The sequence below is a fragment of the Scyliorhinus canicula genome, chromosome 15 (genome assembly GCF_902713615.1).
Source record: "Scyliorhinus canicula chromosome 15, sScyCan1.1, whole genome shotgun sequence".
NCBI lineage: Eukaryota > Metazoa > Chordata > Chondrichthyes > Carcharhiniformes > Scyliorhinidae > Scyliorhinus > Scyliorhinus canicula.
The window spans coordinates 30,971,211-30,991,379 of NC_052160.1; the positions used below are offsets into that span (position 1 = coordinate 30,971,211).

A 20,169-nucleotide genomic window follows, 5' to 3' on the forward strand; every position below is an offset into this window, starting at 1 on the left:
TGTACTAAGGTGGTTGCCTCGGCTGGACAGTTTTAGTTATAAACAGAGATTGGATAGACTGGGGCTGTTTTCCTTGGAATAGAGGACACTGAGGGGGGCTGATGTATAAAATTATGAGGGGCATAAATAAGAGTAGTCAGGAAAAAAACCTTTCCCGTTGGTGGAGGGTTCAATGACCAGACAGCATAGATTTAAGGTAAGCGGCTGGCAAATGGGAGTAGAATAGTTCGGTGGTTGTTTTTCAACAGCGCAGTTGCGATGGCCAGAAGGGCCTTTTCTGTGCTGTGGGCCTCGATGATTCAATAAACGATTACAACACCTGATGGTCTCTGTGTTGGTCATGTCGTGTCCCAGCTGATGGTCTCTATTGTCCCAGCTGATGGTCTCTGTATTGTTCCAGCTGATGGTCTCTGTGTTGGTGATGTATTGTCCCAGCTGATGGTCTGTGTTGGTGATGTATTGTTCCAGCTGATGGTCTCTGTGTTGGTGATGTATTGTCCCAGCTCATGGTCTCTGTATTAAGGATGTATTGTCCCAGCTGATGGTCTCTGTGTTGGTGATGTATTGTCCCAGCTGATGGTCTCTGTATTAAGGATGTATTGTCCCAGCTGATGGACTCTGTGTTGGTGATGTATTGTCCCAGCTGATGGTCTCTGTGTTGGTTATGCATTGTCCCAGCTGATGGTCTCTGTGTTAGGGATGTATTGTCCCAGCTGATGGTCTCTGTGTTGGTGATGTATTGTCCCAGCTGATGGTCTCTGTGTTGGTGATGTATTGTCCCAGCTCATGGTCTCTGTATTGTCCCAGCTGATGGTCTCTGTGTTGGTGATGTAGTGTCCCAGCTGATGGTCTCTGTGTTGGTGATGTATTGTCCCAGCTGATGGTCTCTGTAATGTCCCAGCTGATGGACCCTGTGTTGGTGATGTATTGTCCCAGCTGATGGTCTCTGTGTTGGTGATGTATTGTCCCAGCTGATGGTCTCTGTGTTGGTGATGTATTGTCTAAGCTGATGGTCTCTGTGTTGGTGATGTATTGTTCCAGCTGATGGTTTCTCTGTTGGGGATGTATTCTCCCAGCTGACGGTCTCTGTAATGTCCCAGCTGATGGTCTCTGTGTTGGTCATGTATTGTCCCAGCTGATGGTCTGTGTTGGTCATGTATTGTCCCAGCTGATGGTCTCTGTAATGTCCCAGCTGATGGTCTCTGTGTTGGTGATGTATTGTCCCAGCTGATGGTCTCTGTATTGTCCCAGCTGATGGTCTGTGTTGGTGATGTATTGCTCCAGCTGATGGTCTCTGTAATGTCCCAGCTGATGGTCTCTGTGTTGGTCATGTATTCTCCCAGCTGATGGTCTCTGTATTGTCCCAGCAGATGGTCTCTGTGTTGGTGATGTATTGTCTCAGCTGATGGTCTCTGTGTTGATGGTATATTGTCCCAGCTGTTAGTTAGTATGTCATTGATGCACTTGGTTGAATGGCAATGCTCTTGTGAACAATCCAGACAGAAAAAGTCCCAGCCATAATTGTTGATGAAGTGATCTCTTGTTGTAAGTTTCCAATCTACAAATGTGAATTAAGACCACTGCTGCTGGTTGAATACCTTATTCAGAGCTACATCCAATAATAGCAGATTTCTTTCTCTTTCTTCTAACTGAAGGTATTCACTGTTTCTGGTATATAATTGCACAGATACTGCCTCCATCTTGTGCCTGTTTGGACCTTTCCGTGGCTAGCTCAGCAGACAATAATACAAATTGTAGCACCAATTACTGTGTCATTTGGGATTAGGTAACCCAGCACAGATCAGGGCTGAAACCTGGCACTGTATCCAGTGATTGATCAGTTTAGGTTGCTGTTATCTTGGAGCTTTCATAGCTTGCGGTAGCTTTTGACGTTTTGACGATCCTTTTGAGACAGCACTATCATTTCCAGGGTGAAGAGGTCCCACCATTTTGAAGGTCTAACTTCATTTAAGACTCGCTGGTGGACTGTGGGTTGCCAAACAGGCCTCCTGGTGCAACTCACTGGATTGAGGCCTCAGGATCGAGCCTCCAGCAAGGGGAGGGGTTGTGGTTGGTCACTGGGTACCGGACAGAAGTGGCCCAGATTATTTAGCTCGTCAAAGGACACACTATCTGTGCTTGTTCAGTAAGGTGTATTTGCCAGCATCCAAATTTATAACTAGGATGCAGAATTAGAAACATGCTACATTGTTCTTTTTACTCACTTTCTCCCAGACTGGAGAGAGTACGATGGAAAGGAATTGAAGCGTGGTGGACAGGCAGAAGCTTTGGACCAACTGTTGAATCAAATCAAGAACAACCATCAGCATTGCCTATGCCATGGTGAGTCAGAACAAAGACTGACTGCTGCCACTTCTGGGTATTTAAATCTGTGACTGAGAGGCGGTAGGGTTTTGTTGGTTTCATTTTGTACAGTGCTTTAACATAAAGAGAGAACATTGAGGAAAATGTGATATGATATAATGTGAACTCTCAATAACATAGGCTTTTAATCCACCTATCATTAGTACTTCATGTTATTCAGTGTAATTATTTGGAGTAATTTGAAGAGCTATGTTCACAATGTGCTTGTTGAGCTCAAAAGAAAACAAACAATGAAAATGTGGTGACTGATTAGCTTGCACAATATCCCACATTGTATTGTCGCACTCCAGCTACTCATGCCCAATGTCAGACTCTCTACAAATAGCAAATCACAATTGAATAATCTTAAAAATATATACAGGAGGAGAAAAAAACCTAGGTATTATCTGCTATTTCTTCCTGATGCTGACGTAACAAGAAAAGTTGCGCAACAATCTAGAGAAATGCTCAAAAATAATTCGATTTGACTGAGTTGAGGACCACTTCCATAATAGCCTTAAAGGGACAAGTCAAATTAGTAGCTAAACAGTGGGGAATCCCTGCTAGCCCGGGCTAAGTTAGTAAAGCCTTTGGGGGTAAACATTTATCGATATTTAAAATGTCTTTGTTTGGCTTTTCCAGAAAATTCAAAAATCCATCTGCAGGGCCGTAAGCACTCAATGTCCAAGAGCTTGAAACACCTTTTTCAGCCAACAAGTAAATTTGTTAAAAGTCTCAAACGGTGAGTTTCTTTCTGTACTCTGATTCATAGGAATAATACTCAGCTCGTTGGGTAAATTCAATCAAATTTAATTTGTTGCTGTGTGTTAGAAATATTCTGGGCGGGATTCTCTGTTGGCCGATCCCAAAATCGCGAAACGCGATTGGGTGGATAATCAGTTCCAAAGGCAAAATCGCAGTGGGCACCGATTTGACGAAAAATCGCAATTCTTCGTTACCTCGACAGCAGCGTCAATGCGGATCAGAACGCACGTATAGTAAACACGGTTTACATGTCATTAGGGGGCTTGACCCTGTATGCTCCAGGGCCTCCGCGATTCTCCTCCTCTGATGGGCCGAGTTCCCGACGGCGTGGTTCAGTCATGTTTTAAAAATCGTGACACAGGCGTCGTGGCTGCTGAGGGAGGGAGAGGGGGTACGGAAAGTATCCAACATCGCCATAGTTTGCTGACAGTTGTGCCGCTCGCCGGGGGAGAGCTTCTGCCTGGGGGGAGTAGTGCGGGGTGGCCAGGAGATGGGCTGTGGGGACGGGGTGGACGGACATGGATCACCACTGCCGCAGCCAGCAAGGTAGCCATGCAGCTGCGCATGCCGCTGACTGCCCACTGTGAACTTAATACCACGGGTCGTATAGGTGTCCCCACAACCCACCCCCCGGGTACCCTCTGGCCGCAGACAACCCATCAGCTGTATGGACACGCCCCAGCACAGCCAGTGCCATCTTGTTCACTGGGATGAGTGTGTGTGCGGATTGTAATGTGTATATGCGGCTGCAGTCAGCCTCCCGAGTGTCAATCACAGACCTGGCGAATCCCGCACCGTTTTCCATTCAAATCGATTGTGTTCCATGCGGCGCCAGTGCTAGCCCCTCAGCACCTCGCTGAATCGGTCCAGGTGCGGCGTCAGTTTTGCTGTCATGAAGTCCACAAATTCTGCATTGGTGTCAACACTTAGGACTGGATTCTCCGATCGCCGACGCCAAAATCACCTTTGGTGATCGGCTGGAGAATCCATTTTTATGGCGGAATCGGGGCCGTGCCATTTTACTGATGCTTGGAAATTGCGTACTCGAGGAGTATGCCGCATGCCATTGAGACGGCCTCAGGACGTCACCTGAGTCCCTCCGTTGATGCTGCGCCTCCAATGGGCAGAACTCCCGACGGCGTGGCTCTCCTAATTGCTTTTATGAGTTCCTCCCTGCATAGGGCGAGTGTTCACTCACTTACCGGGGACATCACGTGGCGGCTGCAACTGCGTCCAGCAGCGCCACAGTCACGGGGGCATCCGTTCCGCTGGCACGGGGGGCTTCGGCGGGGGCTGGGCGGACTGGTGGAGGGTGGTCCGGGGGTAACAAGGGGTGTTACTGGGAGGCAGTGTTTGGCAGGCAGCGTCCATGCACGGCCGGCGCCATATTGTACGGCGCGGCCACAGCAGGCCGCTGCCATGTGCACGCGCGGCCACGGACCTGGACATTCTGCATTGGAACGGCAGGTTATGTGGCACGGCTGATAGCCCCCCATTGGACATTGCCACAGAATCAGAGAATCCAGCCCTTACTCTCAGAAACGGAGAATCCTGCCTCCCTTTTATCCATTTTTCCCAATTTCCCTCACTTGGTCCTCACCCTGGTAGAATTCTTTACTTTAGTTGCCATTTTTTATTGTCGGCTTAAACAACAAGTGGGGAGCACCCAACTTTGAGCCTACTTCTATCTAATGTACCCTTAATGTCAACTCCCTCACATACAGAAACACATACATACACACACACATACAAAAACATAGACACAATTATATAGGAACACACATACAGAAGCATGTACACAACAACTTGTATTTATACAGCTCCTTTCAAGTAATGAAATATCAGCAGGTGTGTTATTAAGTAACATCTAGTACCAACTCACAGAAGACAATATTAAGATAATAGCCAAAACCTTGATTGTAGATGTAGGTTAAAGCAACATCTTAAAGGATGAAAGAAAGTTAGAGAGATGGAATTCCTTAGAGCCTCGGCATCTGAGGGTGCAACCACCATTAGTGGAGGGATTAATACTGTGGTTACTCAGGAGTGCAGATACCTCTGAGGGCTGTTGGGCTGGAGAAAGTTGCAGAGTTAGAAGGGGGGCAAAGCCATGGCAGAATTTGAAATCATGGATGAGAGTTTAAATAACGGAACTTAGTGCAAATAAGAATATGGGCAGCAGAATTTTATAGAGGGTAGGATGTAAGTGGCCAGCGAGAAGAGCTATGGAATCTTGAAATCTTGTAGATACAAAGGCATGGATAAGGATTTCGGTAGCAGATCTGCTGAGGCTTAGGTCAAAATTTTCATATGGCACAGAACTTGGAAGTTTCATGAGGTGTAATAGACAGGCATGGTAGATGAAATTTAATGTAGAAAGTGTGAATTGATACATTTTGATAGGAAGAAGAGGAGAAGAAATATCCAATAAAAGGTGCACTTTTTATTTGCTCGTGGCATGTGAGTGTTTATGGGAATGTTCATTTCCCTTCCTGAACTGCCCTTGAACAGGTGGCAGTGAGCCAACTGCAACTGATTGCTTGCTGGATCATTTCAGAGGGTAGTTAAGAGTCAACCACATTGGTGTGGACCTGGAGTTACATGTAGGCCAAACCAGGTAAGGACAGCAGATTTCCTCCCCTGAAGGACATTAGTAAACCAGTGAAACATGTGCACAAACACATATACACAGAGTTGCACAAAGAAACACACAAACGCAAAAATGAATACAGAAACACACATGCTGGCACTCACATGGCACTGCCAGGGTGCCAGGCTGGCACTGCCAGGGTACCCAGGTGGTACTAGTAGTGCCAGGGCACCACCATGCCCAAAAGGCATGCAGCTGGGGGCCTCCATTCCCCTTGGAGACCTCCACAAGTGCTGTTCCCTCTAGTCCCCATTTGTGAGGACCAGTACCAGTCGGCGTTCCTGCCGGAGGTCCCCGAGGCGAAGGGATTGAATCCCAAAGGCCTCAGGTACCTTGGGAATCTGCACATTAGAGTGAGGCTTACTACACACAAACACAGGTAAAGAAATGCATCCACGCACAAGCACACAGAGAGACAGAACAGTGAAACACAAGGGGGTCACGTTTTGTAGTAAGCCTTATTCTTTTCGGGGATCAGAAAGCCATATTAAGTGGCATTCCAATCTCTCCCGACAATGGGGAGTTCCGGCGAGCAGAGATCTCCATTGTAAAAACGGGCCTGTGTGTGGACTCGGCTGCGTGTTCACCGTCAAGTCACGATAAATAGCCATGTGTATCTCGGCACTGCGACTACTGGGAGAGATTCAGCTAAAAGCGCTCGCTCGGGGACTTTGTTCCCTTTTGGAAAGATCCACCCAAGATATACTAAAAAAACACATGTAGAACACATGTAGAGAGAAGCACACAGACATAAGCACAGGCTCATGCAGGATAAAGCACACAGGGAACACACACATGTGTGTAGAGATACACATATACAAAAGTACACACATGCATAGAAACACACTCTGTGGTAGTCACCACTGATGTATATATTGTATATATAGGATGCTGATATAGGTGCTTTACGGTAAGGCCCCTGTACTACAGGTACGGGTATAGATCCCTGCCTGCTGGCTGCGCCCAGTAGGCGGAGTATAAATATGTGTGTTCCCCGTACAACAGCCATTTCGTCAGCTGCTGTAGGAGGCCACACATCTCAGTGTAATAAAGCCTCAATTATATCCTACTCTCGTCTTTACGTAACAATTATTACACATTGCATCAATTTATTACACTGAGTTTTTCAGAGATGGATCTCCGCATCAAGCCGAATCGCCTGCAGCTGCATCGTCAAGCAGACAACGCCAAAAAGGACTTTGAACATTGGCTAGTCTGTTTTGAAGCGTACAGCGGGTCTGCGCCAGACACAATTCCAGAAGCACAGAAGCTCCAGATCCTTTACACGCGGCTGTGCTCCAACGTCTTTCCACTCGTGCAGGACGCGCCGACCTACGCAGAGGCCATGGCGCTACTGAAGGAAAACTATGCTCAGCGGACCAACAAATTCTACGCCTGACACCTCCTCTCCACGTGGCGCCAACTTCCCGGTGAGTCGGTGGAAGATTTCTGGCGTGCCCTGTTCGCCCTAGTTAAAGACTGGGACTGTAAGGCCATTTCGGCCACGGAACACTTGAATTTGCGAATGAGAGACGCATTTGTTACGGGCATAGGGTCCACGAGGGCCACGCTCGACCTCAAAACTAGCGCTCTCACTTACGGTCGCATCACGCAACACTCAGGCCTATGCCCCCAACTGCGCGCCCACCCCCCCCTGTGCAACGTGGACTCCGCAGACGGCCGCCCATTGTGGACCCCACCATCGACCACCCTCAGCCGACCTCACTCCTGTGCCGCGTGGCAGCCAACCAACCCCAGGGGGCCCAAATGCTACTTCTGTGGGCAATCAAAACACCCCCGACAGTGCTGCCCGGCGCGGAGCGCCCTCTGCAAGGCCTGTGGCAAGAAGGGACATTTCGCTGCAGTGTGCCAGGCCCGCTCAATCGCTGGTATTGTCCTGGCACCCCCCACATACGGCCAGTGGGCGCCGCCATCTTGCCTTCCTCACAACACATGCGGCTCGTGAGCGCCGCCATCTTACCCGACTCAGGACCCCTGCCCATCAGGTATCTCATCCGGCCGCTAATCGCCTGCAACCGCCGATGACCAGCCGCGTCTCGCCACGGTCATGATTGACCAGTCTCGACCACACACCCTCGCAACTGCTTCAACTTAGTAAAGATCAACGGACACAAGATTTCCTGCCTGCTGGACTCTGGGAGCACTGAGAGCTTCATTCACCCCGATATGGTAAGGCGCTGCTCCCTCGCGGTACATCCCGCTAACCAGAGAATCTCCCTGGCCTCCGGATCCCACTCCGTGGCGATCCGGGGATACTGCATCGCCACTCTCACTGTCCAGGGCGTGGAGTTTAGTGGTTTCCGCCTCTACGTCCTCCCCAACCTCAGCGCTGCCTTGCTACTCGGCCTGGATTTCCAGTGCGACCTCCAGAGCCTAACCCTGAAATTCGGCGGGCCCCTACCGAATTTGTGTGTGGCCTCGCGAGCCTTAAGGTCGACCCACCTTCCCTTTTTGCAAACCTAACCCCGGATTGCAAACCCGTCGCCGCCAGGAGCAGACGGTACAGCGCCCAGGACAGGACCTTCATCAGGTCTGAAATCCAGCGGCTGCTTCGGGAAGGCATCATCGAAGCCAGCAACAGCCCCTGGAGAGCCCAAGTGGTAGTGGTCAAAACTGGGGAGAAAAACAGTATGGTCGTTGACTACAGTCAGACCATCAATCGGTACACGCAGCTCAACGCGCACCCTTTCCCACGCATATCTGATATCGTCAATCAGATTGCACAGTACCGGGTCTTCTCGACAATGCACCTGAAATCTGCCAACCACCATCTCCCCATCCGCAAGGCGGACCGCCCATACACTGCGTTCGAAGCAGACGGCCGCCTCTACCACTTTCTTAGGGTTCCCTTCGGCATCACCAACGGGGTCTCGGTCTTCCAACGGGAGATGGACCGAATGGTTGACCGGTACGGATTGCGGGCCACTTTCCCATACCTGGACAATGTCACCATCTGCGACCACAAGCAGCAGGACCATGACGCCAACCTTGCTAAATTTCTCCACACCGCCACTCTCCTCAACCTCACGTATAACAAGAAGTGCGTGTTCAGCACGAACCGCTTAGCCATCCTCGGCTATGTGGTCCAGAACAGAGTTCTGGGGCCCGACCCCGATCAACATGCGCACCCTCATGGAACTCCCCCTCCCCCACTTCCCCAAGGCTCTCAAATGATGCCTGGGGTTCTTTCCGTATTTCGCCCAGTGGGTCTCAAACTATGCAGACAAGGCCCGCCCACTCATTCAATCCACTGTTTTTCCTCTGATGGCCGAGGCTCACCAGGCCTTCAACCGTATCAAGGCCGACATCGCCAAGGCCGCGATGCACGCGGTCGACGAGACGTTACCATTTCAAGTGGAGAGCGATGCATCAGACATCGCTCTGGCCGCCATCCTCAACCAGGCAGGCAGACCCATGGCATTCTTTTCCCGCACCCTCCATGCCTCCGAAATTCGGCACTCCTCTGTCGAAAAAGTGGCCCAAAGCCATCATTGAAGCTGTGCGGCATTGGAGGCATTACCTGGCCGGCAGGAGATTCACTCTCCTCACTGACCAACGGTCGGTTGCCTTCATGTTTAATAACACATAACGGGGCAAGATCAAAAACGATAAAATCTTGAGGTGGAGGATCGAGCTCTCCACCTGCAACTATGAGATTTTGTATCGCCCCGGTAAGCTCAATGAGCCCACCGATGCCCTATCCCGAGGTACATGTGCCAGCGCACAAGTGGACCGACTCCGGACCCTGCACGACAACCTCTGTCAGCCAGGGGTCACACGTTTTTACCATTTCATCAAAGCCCGCAACCTGCCCTACTCCAGCGCGGAAGTCAGGGCGATCACCAGAGACTGCCAGGTCTGTGCGGAGTGTAAACCGCACTTCTACCGGCCAGACCATGCGCGTTTGGTGAAGGCCTCCCGCCCCTTTGAACGCCTCAGCGTGGACTTCAAAGGGCCCCTCCTCTCCACCGACCGCAACATATACTTCCTCAGTGTGGTCGATGAACATTCCTGATTCCCCTTTTCCGTGACATGACGTCTGCCACCGTCAGCAAAGCCCTCAACACCATCTTCGCTCTGTTCGGTTTCCTTGCCTACGTCCACAGCGACCGGGGATCCTCCTTCATGAGCGATAAGCTGCGCCAGTACCTGCTCAACACGGGCATTGCCTCGAGCAGGATGACCAGCTACAACCCCAGGGGAAACGGGCAGGTGGAGAGGGAGAATGGGACGGTCTGGAGGGCCGTCCAGCTGGCCCTATGGTCCAGAAATCCCCCGGCCTCCCGCTGGCAGGAGGTCCTCCCCGACACACTTCACTCCATTCGGTCGCGCCTGTGCACCGCGACAAATGAAACCCTTCATGAACGACTCTTTGCCTTCCCTAGGAAGTCCACCTCCGGGGATTCGCTCCCGACATGGCTGGCAGCTCCAGGACCCGTTTGACTCCACAAGGCGGACCTGTTGATTGAGGGTACAGCTACTTCACGCCAACCTGCAGTACGCTTACGTAGCCGACGGCCGCCAAGACACAGTCTCCCACCTGGCACCAGCTGGTTCCCCACACCCCCCGCTCCGGCCCGGCGCCACCCTCCCTTTCCCCGGCGCACCCCACCGCAGCCTCTGCTCCAGCACAATCCGGCCTCCCCTTGCTCCCACCCGGGGATGAAGAGGATTTCGACACGCTCCCGGAGTCACCGAAGACCAAGCCGCCGCCAGAGTCGCCACCAGCACTATGACGCTCTCGACGACAGATCAAGGCACCGGACCGCCTGACTTTGTAATATTATCTGTACTTTTAAAACACAATTTCCTGTACATAGTTCTCCACCAACCCCGCTGGACTCATTTTTTAACAGGGGGTGAATGTGGTAGTCACCACTGATGTATATATTGTATATATAGGATGTTGATATAGGTGCTTTACGGTAAGGCCCCTGTACTACAGTTACGGGGGTAGATCCCTGCCTGCTGGCTCCACCCAGTAGGCAGAGTATAAATATGTGTGCTCTCCGTACAACAGCCATTTCATCAGCTCCTGTAGGAGGCCACACATCTCAGTGTAATAAAGCCTCGATTACACCCTACTCTCGTCTTTGCGTAATTGATAGTGCATCACACTCAATACACATAAACACACACATGCTCAATCAACACACAAACACACGTCCACATGAAAATGGAAAGGTTTTGTTGTGAACCCTGTGGAAACCAACAACCTTAAGGAACCGAACTTCCCAAATGGAAGAATAGAATGGACAAGATGGCACTTTTAAAAACTTTTAATTCAACAATCAAACCAAATTCAACTTAACTTAAACATGAAGTAGTAGGCAAATTGTATTCAGTCAAAACTATAACTTACACTTTAAATAGCCAGTGTAATAAAGACAGATTTACTGGCAGCTCCTTCAGTATATATGGCATTCATTTTAGCTGAAGCGTCCCTCAAAACTCTGTTCTTCCCAGGTAGAAATTCAGTTCCTTTATTCACGCAGGAATTGGGCAGAAAGTTCTATCTGTCACCAGCTTTCTTGCACTTGGTAGAATTTCAATTTCTTTGCTGTACAATGCTCATCAGAAGGCACACCTTTCCAGATCCCTCAGCTCAAAAAAACACAAGCTTTGAAACCACAGTTAATACAGACAACAGATTTAATAATGTGGAACTTCAAATTGAATCACAATACAGAGAAATACACAAAGGCCAGAAACACACACAAACACAGAAACACAAACTCAGACAGGGAAACACACACAGGAACAAACACATGGGGTGGGATTCTCTAATTCCACGGCAGACTGTCCACGCCGTTGTAAACGCCGTCGCGCTTTATGACGGCGTGAATGGGCCGCTGCCAGGACTAATTCTCAAGCTGCCGAACCCGGTATGAACTGTGCACCGCAGGATCTGCGTATGTGCAGTGGGGCCGGCGCCAACGCGCGCATGTGCAGTGGCCTTCTTCAATGCGTGGCCCCGACGCAACATGGTACAGGGCTACAGGAGCTGATGCGTAGGAAAGGAGGCCCCCAGCCAGAGAGGCCGACCTGTGGATCAGTGGGCCTCGATTGCGGGCCAGGCTACATCGGAAGCCCTCCCCCCCGGGGTTGGACACCCTCTCCCCCCAACAGACCACCACCGACCCTTTAACGCCGAGGTGGCGCCGGCTCAGAGTAGATTAGAATGGCGCTGGCGCACAATTTTTCTTTATGGCCGCTCGGCCCATCTGGGCTGGAGAATTGCGTGGGGGGGCAGCTAGAGCGGCGCGCGACCGGTGCCGCAACAACCACGCTGGCGGCAATGGATCCGATTCTCCGCTCTACGGAGAATCATGTGCCGGTGTCGGGGCGCCGTGGCCCGGTCGCGGGGAAACTCCGGCCCGGTTGAGGGCTAGGAGAATACCGCCCAGGGTGGGGGGTGCGGGAGGAGGTGATGAGGTTGCATCTAAGCCTCAGAATCAGAAACTTGTTGTGCAGAAATCTAGGCTTACACTTAGTAACCAAAAGATACCGTGGCACTATTTTGAGGACAAATAGGGGCGATAACCCTGGTACCCTGTCTATAATTATCCCTGAATCAACATTGCAAAAATATATTATTTGATCATTATAACAATGCTGTTTGTGGGAGCTCGCTCCTGTGATGATTGGAAGATGTTAGGAAAATTGGATTATAATGTAGTGAGCAATTTAAGGGTTATAAACCTGTGGTTAGAATGTATTTGTTTAAAAAAAATTCCTTTCTGCAGGACCTGGGCTGCTTTAGCAGCCAGCAGGTGAAATTGATGAAGGAATCTGTTTTTCTGTCTGGGCTAATGCATAGTAGTTTGCCTGGGGAAGTCCCTGGGGAGGTAATGTCATTTTCAGCCTGCAGAGATAAGGGGCGGGATTCTCCGCGAACCAGCGGGGCGGGCCACTCCGGCGCCGAGGAGTGGTATGAACCACTCCGGCGTCGGGCCGTCCCGAGGGTGCGGAATTATCCACACCTTCAGGGGCTAGGCCGGCACCGGAGTGTTTAGCGCCACGCCAGCCCGCGCGGAAGGGCTTGGCGCCACGACAACCGGCGCCAAAGGGCCTCTGCCAGCCTGCGTGGGTTGGCGCAAGCGCGGGAATTCCAGCGTGCGCTGGCGCCATCCCAGTGCATGCGCAGGAGGGTTCTTCTCCGCATCGGCAATGGCGGAGGTTGACAGCGGCCGGTGCGTAGGGAAAGGGTGCCCCCATGGCACAGGCCCGCTCGCGGATCGGTGGGCCTCGATCACGGGGCAGGCCACCATGGGGGCACCCCCCTGGGGCCAGATCCCCCTGCGCCCCCCCCCGAGGATTCACAACAGGACCTGTTGTGATTTACGCTGGCGGGACCTGCTGAAAACGGGCGGCCACTCGGCCCATCGCGGGCCTGAGAATCGCCGTGGGGGGCGCTGCCATCAGCCGCTGGCCGGCGCGCAGCAATTCCCACCCCCGCCAAAACCCTGGCGCCAGAGAATTCGGCACCCGACGAGGGCGGGGGGTCGGAGAATCCCGGCCAAGTTTTTTTCAGGTTGGAGAAATAAGGCCATTGCTGGGTGGTGCCAAGGAAGGCAGAGAGACATTTTGAAAGCATTAGAGAGGCAGTTGGTGGAGAAATGTTGGAGAGAGGAGTTGCTTTCTGATCTGCCTGATGCTGAGACCCCAATTCTCCCACTGTATGCTAAATTTGTATGTTTATTTTCTTGCTGTTTAATGGGAAATTGAGTAGTAATGTTTAAGGCGTAAACTGTAAGCTACTATTTTCGGGTGTGAAATTAGAAAGTTTAATATTGTCTTTATAATAAAATTTTGTTTAAAAAATAACTACGCCCGCACAGCGCCAAGGACCCTGGTACGATCTCAGCCCCGGGTCTCCGTCAGTGTGGAGTTTGCACTGTGTGACCCGCGTGTTTGCGTGGGTCTCACCGCCACAACACAAAAATGTGCAGGGTAGATGGATTGGCCATGCTAAATTGTCCCTTAATTGGAAATATATAATTGGGTACTCTAAATTCATAAACAAAAAATAACCAAGGCCTATTTCTTCATGCAGTTACTCCTGGACTGAATCATTCTGTCCGCACAGTCTTTCAAATAAACTAAAATATTGGGGTTTCAGTCCAGTATCGTAGCCACTGTTGGGGTCTGGTCTGAAATTGTAATACTGTGCACAAATTGGTCACGGCATTTCTTGCATTACAACAGTGACTACACTTCAAAAGCATTTACTTGGCAGTAAAGCACTTTGAGATGACCAATAGTCGTGAATATCACAATATAAATGCAAGTCTTTATTTTCTTTATATGCACACATGCACAAACAAACACATTCAACATATACACACATACACACACTTTCTGCAGCGCATAGTAGTGATGATGAATGGCTGCACCTCTCCTTCCTAGGCCAAGGTAGTTACGATACTACCCCCAACCGAAAACCTTTCAACCCCATTCCCCAGACTAACTGTGACTGAACTCAGGACAGCATGGGATCAAAGATAGTATCTGTCTTAGTATGGCTCAGTAACACACTGGGAAGTTTTTTTACCCACTACCTTGACCATCAGGTACTGGGCACGATTTACTTTGTTGTATTTGTGCTTGTCCATTTGTGAATGAAGTAAGCAATTGATGGTGTTATTCTTTTTTTTAGAGGATTATACCTAACAGCAATATTCTACAAAGATGATGACATAATTGTGACACATGAGGAACAGATTCCAGTGGTGGAGATGGATGATTCATATTCCAGCTCGCTAATGCAAGATTTTCTTTGGTTCTCAAAGGTACATAGATGAAAAGGACTGTCAGATTATTAATGGGAATGTGTCTGAAGTGGTTTCATACTACATTGTGTGAACCTAGAAATCCACAGGTTGAGTCATTGCTGTGTGTTAAATTGGGAGGGGGGGAGAGTTTTTCCAGCCAAGTGGGGGGACATTATGGTTTTAAAAAATTTGTTCATGGCATGTGGATGTCGCTGGCTGGGCCAGCATTTATTGCACATCCTTGGGCGCATTTAAGAGTCAACAACACTGTTGTGGCTCTGGAGTTACATGTAGGCCAGACCAGGTAAGGACGACAGATTTCCTTCCCAAAAGGACATTAGTGAACCAGATGGGTTTTTAATGATAATCGACAACGGTTTCATGGTCATCATTAGACTTGTAATTCCAGAACTTTATTCAATTCAAATTTTACCATCTGCCGTGGTGGGATTCGAACCCGAATCCCCAGAGCATTAAACTGTGTTTCTGGATAACAAGCCCAGCGACAATACCACTACTCCACTGCCTCCCCTTATTCAGGTGCATGCAGCGAATTAAATCCCCTGACATTGACTTCAGGTTGGGATCCCAAAATCATCCTGCCATCTTCTGGAACACCATGATGGGTTCCAAAGTCTGTATGGAACCCTCTTGGGTCTGGTAACACAGCAAATGAGCCAACTAAAAAGGCAAGTCAGGGTCTCACTAACCCTGGATTCCTTCTTTCCCACCCAGCATACCAGTTCCGTGCTGTGTCTGCACCTCACCAGGTTGGAGAATGTGATGCATAGAGGGAACTAAAAGAATGAAACTGACCTGATATCATCATATGGTTCACAGCTCCAAGCCTGTGGTCAGCCGCATTGAAAGGCTGGTGCTGACAAGAGCAGTTTTTTCAACCTAAATTCACTGATTTTGCTGGGAACAGTAAACTTGTGCAAAGATATTCAAGTGCCATGGATTCCAAGAGGTTAATCTCACCTTATTGCCGATATGATTTCCTTGCACTATAGTGTCTACATATTCTGCAGTTGTTTGGACCTTTGAAAAGTCCAGCTTTCTCCAGCCAGCAGCCCCAGTGAAAGAGACACTAAATCCAGCAGCAGGTGCAGCTGTCTTCACCCCAGCCACATGCAGCTGCATTACAGGATGGAAACAGGGCAACAACAAGAAGTAGGCACTACCCACAGTACAGAATCTTTAGGCCAAGGGAAAGTTTCCTCAACTTCTCCAAACATGTCAGAAGGCTCATGTGGCAGACATCTGTAGTCTTTGGAAATGGACTTCTGGCCAAAAGGAGCATGTGGCCTCTTGTTGCTCATGGCTGACAAGGTGATCACAGCCCTCAAATTCTTCATTTAGCTCTTTCCAGAGTTCTACTACTGACATATGTAGGACCTTACAATCAGCAGCCAGGCCACTGAAGGCCTACAACTTTGACATGGATTCTTCACATGGTTTCCACAGTTCAAGGGACCATAGACAGCATTCATGTGGTAATGAAAGCACCATCATAACAGTCAAGGGCCGTTGCTAATCAGAAGGGCTTCCATTTTGTTAATGTACAACTTGTCTGCGAGCACTTCTAGAACATAATGCAAATCTGCGTCACCTATCCAGGGAGCTGTCATGAATCTTTCATTCTTTGGCAGGTATTCTTTCCAGCAGACAATGTTTGGCTCCTGAGAGAAAAATGATAGCCCCTCAAAATGTGGCTGGTAATTCCAGTAAGGAACCCCACCACAGAGACATAGGAGATGTACAACCGGGGCAATGTCACTAACAGGGAGACAATAAAGAAAGCAATTAGTTGCTCAAGATGAAGTTCCGCTGCTTTAACAGTTCTAGCGATCCCCTTCTATGTGCTGCAACAAAGATCTACAAGACAGTTCTGGTCTCCTGTTAACTTCACAATATGGCACTTGTTGTAATCTTGGTCAAATACTTTTTTCTAAGAAAGAAGAACTCTGAAATTCAGTTACTTACTGAAAGAATGAAACTACAAGATTCCACAGTTTAAAGGCGGCATAGTGGTACAGTGCCTCACAGCACCAGGGACCTGGGTTCGATTTTGGCCTTCAGTAACTGTCTCTGCTGAGTTTGCACATTCTCCCCCTGTCTGCATGGATTTCCTCTGAATGCACTGGTTTCCTCCCGCAGTCCAAAGATATGCAGGTTAGGTGGCCATGGTCAATGTGCGGCATTACGGGATAGGGCTTGGGAGTGGGCCTAGTTAGAGAGCTCTTTCGGAGGGTCGGTGCATACTTAATGGGATAAATAACCTCTTTTATGCACTTTGGGGTTCTATAGATTCTAAACAAAAATAAAAAATATTTACTGTACAAGAGTCAAATAAAGCAAACACTATTTTAGCTAACCCCTATACTCTAAAACTCAATCAACATGAATTAAACATGAAATAATAGGACAATCACAGTCAATTATAAATGATAAATTACAGATCTTATGAATTAGCTCAGGACTCCACCCAGCATATATGTCATCAATCTCAGTCACAAAGTCCTTGAGAACTCTGCCTTTCTTATGAAGAATTTCAACTCTCTTCTTCCAGGATTTAACCTGCCCCTGAGCGAACACCAGGACACACCGTACCCGAATTTCATGGAGCAAATCCTCACCAAAAATGGCACATGTCTGCAGACTTCAACTCTGTGTATGACTGGCTGGTTGGTGTAGATCCACCATTGTTATATTCACATTACAATAACAGCTGCAGTAATTGTATATTTGTTTATTCTTAGCTTCTGGAACTGGCCTCTGTCTTCTGCACCTTGCCTGTGCTACACCATTGGACTCATCACCTCTGATGACGCCGTCTCCTTTTATATAATTTCAACCAGACGTTTTGGTTTCCAATCTCAGTTTCATTAGTTTCTTCAGAAACTTGGAGGCTCAATTCCTCTTTTCAGTTTCCCTTTTCATGGAGGGTCTGTCTCAAACAATTCAAGCTTTAAAACTATGGCTTTCCACACACACTGTAGAGAGGACTGGAGCTGGTGCAAGAGGAAGGTAGAGTGCCCAGCATCTTTGAAAGGTGAGGGAGGAGAAGCCTGAACTACCTTCAAAGAACAAAGAACAAAGAAAAGTACAGCACAGGAACAGGCACTTCGGCCCTCCAAGCCTGTGCCGATCATGCTGCCCGTCTAAACTAAAATCTTCTACACTTCCGGGGTCCGTATCTCTCTATTCCCATCCTATTCATGTATTTGTCAAGATGCCCCTTAAATGTCACTATCGTCCCTGCATCCACCACCTCCTCCGGCAGCGAGTTCCAGGCACCCACTACCCTCTGTGTAAAAAAACTTGCCTCGCACATCTCCTCTGAACCTTGCCCCTCACACCTTAAACCTATGCCCCCTAGTAATTGATCCCTCTACCCTGGGGAAAAGCCTCTGACTATCCACTCTGTCTATGCCCCTCATAATTTTGTAGACCTCTATCAGGTCGCCCCTCAACCTCCGTCGTTCCAGTGAGAACAAACCGCGTTTATTCAACCGCTCCTCATAGCTAATGCACTCCATACCAGTCAACATCCTGGTAAATCTCTTCTGCACCCTCTCTAAAGCTTCCATATCCTTCTGGTAGTGTGGCAACCAGAATTGAACACTATACTCCTAAGTGTGGCCTAACTAAGGTTCTATACAGCTGCAGCATGACTTGCCAATTCTTATACTCAATACCCCAGCCAATGTAGGCAAGCATGCCGTAAGCCTTCTTGACTACCTTCTCCACCTGTGTTGCAGATCGAGTTGCAGATCTGCCTGCCAGATAAGTGTGTTAAAGGCTTATTGAGGCACAGTCCATTTGCAACATTGCAAGTTTTCCTTCAAGACCCTCATGCAGACTGAACCCCCCCCCCCCCCCCGCGCACCCCTACAACCATGTCCAACACCTGCGTCTACCCAAGCTGGCACACTCTTCCCTGCAGTTATCCAGCCAACCATAACATTCACAGCCATTCCTCCTCATCAAAACTGATTGTTATTGTCTTATTCACTGGAATTAAATTAATCAGGGCCAATAGGAGATACAACAAAACAGAGTCAGGACAATGTGTAGTTCACATAAATTCATGATTTTGTTCAACTAAGGAGCATGAATGGAACAGTGCCAATGTAATCGGCTCCCAAATGAATAACTTTGTGCCTCTAAAACAGTTTTCTTAGACACTTTCTTTCACTTCTATGTGCTGCTATCCCTGTGGTTTAAGCACAGCTACAGTCAAGCTGCTTGCACCCCAACTGCTGCCAGTAGTGGGGTCCCTGATGCAGCGGAGAATCGGGTGTTTGGGAAAAATCAGGATCAGCACCTCGTGTCAGCGGGAGAATGTAAATGGATGCTAATGGGTCCTAATGGGTTGCATTCACTTAGTGGGCACAGCACCAGATTCTCCATGCTCTTGCGATTTTCCGGTCCTCCAGGGTGGGAATCACTCCTCAAGGGAGTTGCCCTGAAAGTCCATCCGTGGCCCACCCTGCCACTCCACAATGCATGCCCTGCATAGCCCTCTCCTACCAGACCTCCCCACCCCAGAGACCCGGTAAAATGGGAGACCCTCTCCCCCAAGGATCCCATGAAGCCTTGCTACATTCATCTTCTTCATGGAAGAGTAAGTCTAAGTGCTGAAACCACAATGTTTACAAACATCAATCACATCAAAAAGAGTTCAGTGCATTCTAATCACATCCCTTCATGCGTGAGCGATTTTGAAGTGCTGAGCTAGAAATTGAAGCAAAGCTAACAGCTGGTTTGTGGAAGCTGTCAATCACAGCCACTACCAGAAATAAATGAATGGCTTGCAGCTAATGGTTCTGAGGGGTTTAAACACGAGTCACAGTTCTCTTTCCAAGAATGGACATGTAATGCTTCCAGGTAAATGTCACAGCTGTAATTTGTCTCACTGACCCTATCTGGACTGCTATCTAGCTTCCAGACCGGGGTCTCTTTTCTGGGGGATTTGTAGGGCGTCCCTCAAGTTAGGGGGTCCCTCTGCGGGTTCCTTTAGTTAGGGGGTCCCTGTGCGGAATCTCCCATTTAGGGTTTTTTGGGGAGGATTCCTCTTGTTAGTGGGTTCCTGTGGGGGGGCATCCCTGTAGTTTGGGGATCCCTGGAGCAGGGTGGCTCACCCCCCCCCCCCCGGTATTTGGGGGAAGGGGGGTACCCAAAAGGTCCAGAGTTGGGGTGCTGCTTTGCGTTGCATGGGGGTGGGGGTGGCTGGCCACGGGACTTCGCTATTGGGCCACCAGCTCAAAATGGCGGCCCGACTGTTGGATGCCCTCAGGAATCCCTCATGTTCCTCGTCATGCATCACGGGGCAGGGTGCTCGGTAAATCGCACCCATAGTCTCCCAAGCAGAGAATTTCCCCCCACAAATCTGGATTTTTTGCAGTTGACACCACCTGAATCTGTGCAGGGCAAACTTCGTCATCGTGTGTGGCCCAGGCGGAGGGAGGAAGGGCAAGGGCAAAGAAGTTGGGGAACCTTGAAAGGAGCCCCACACTGTCATGAGCCCTTTCACCATCAATAGTTTTTTTAAAGTAAATTTAGAGTACCCAATTCATTTTTTTCCAATTA

At 49.2% G+C, this 20,169-nt stretch overlaps 1 protein-coding gene across 3 annotated transcripts in view; it reads left to right on the forward strand.

Annotated features, from left to right (window-relative positions):
- LOC119978398 (ankyrin repeat and fibronectin type-III domain-containing protein 1-like) overlaps positions 1-20,169 on the forward strand; it is a 1,132,713-nt gene that overhangs the window by 1,028,341 nt on the left and 84,203 nt on the right. For all 3 annotated transcript variants that reach the window (XM_038820019.1, XM_038820020.1, XM_038820021.1), the window contains 3 exons: positions 2,236-2,343; positions 3,007-3,106; positions 14,460-14,592. In XM_038820019.1, coding sequence (XP_038675947.1) covers positions 2,236-2,343; positions 3,007-3,106; positions 14,460-14,592 — 341 coding nt within the window. The remainder of the gene's footprint in view (positions 1-2,235; positions 2,344-3,006; positions 3,107-14,459; positions 14,593-20,169) is intronic.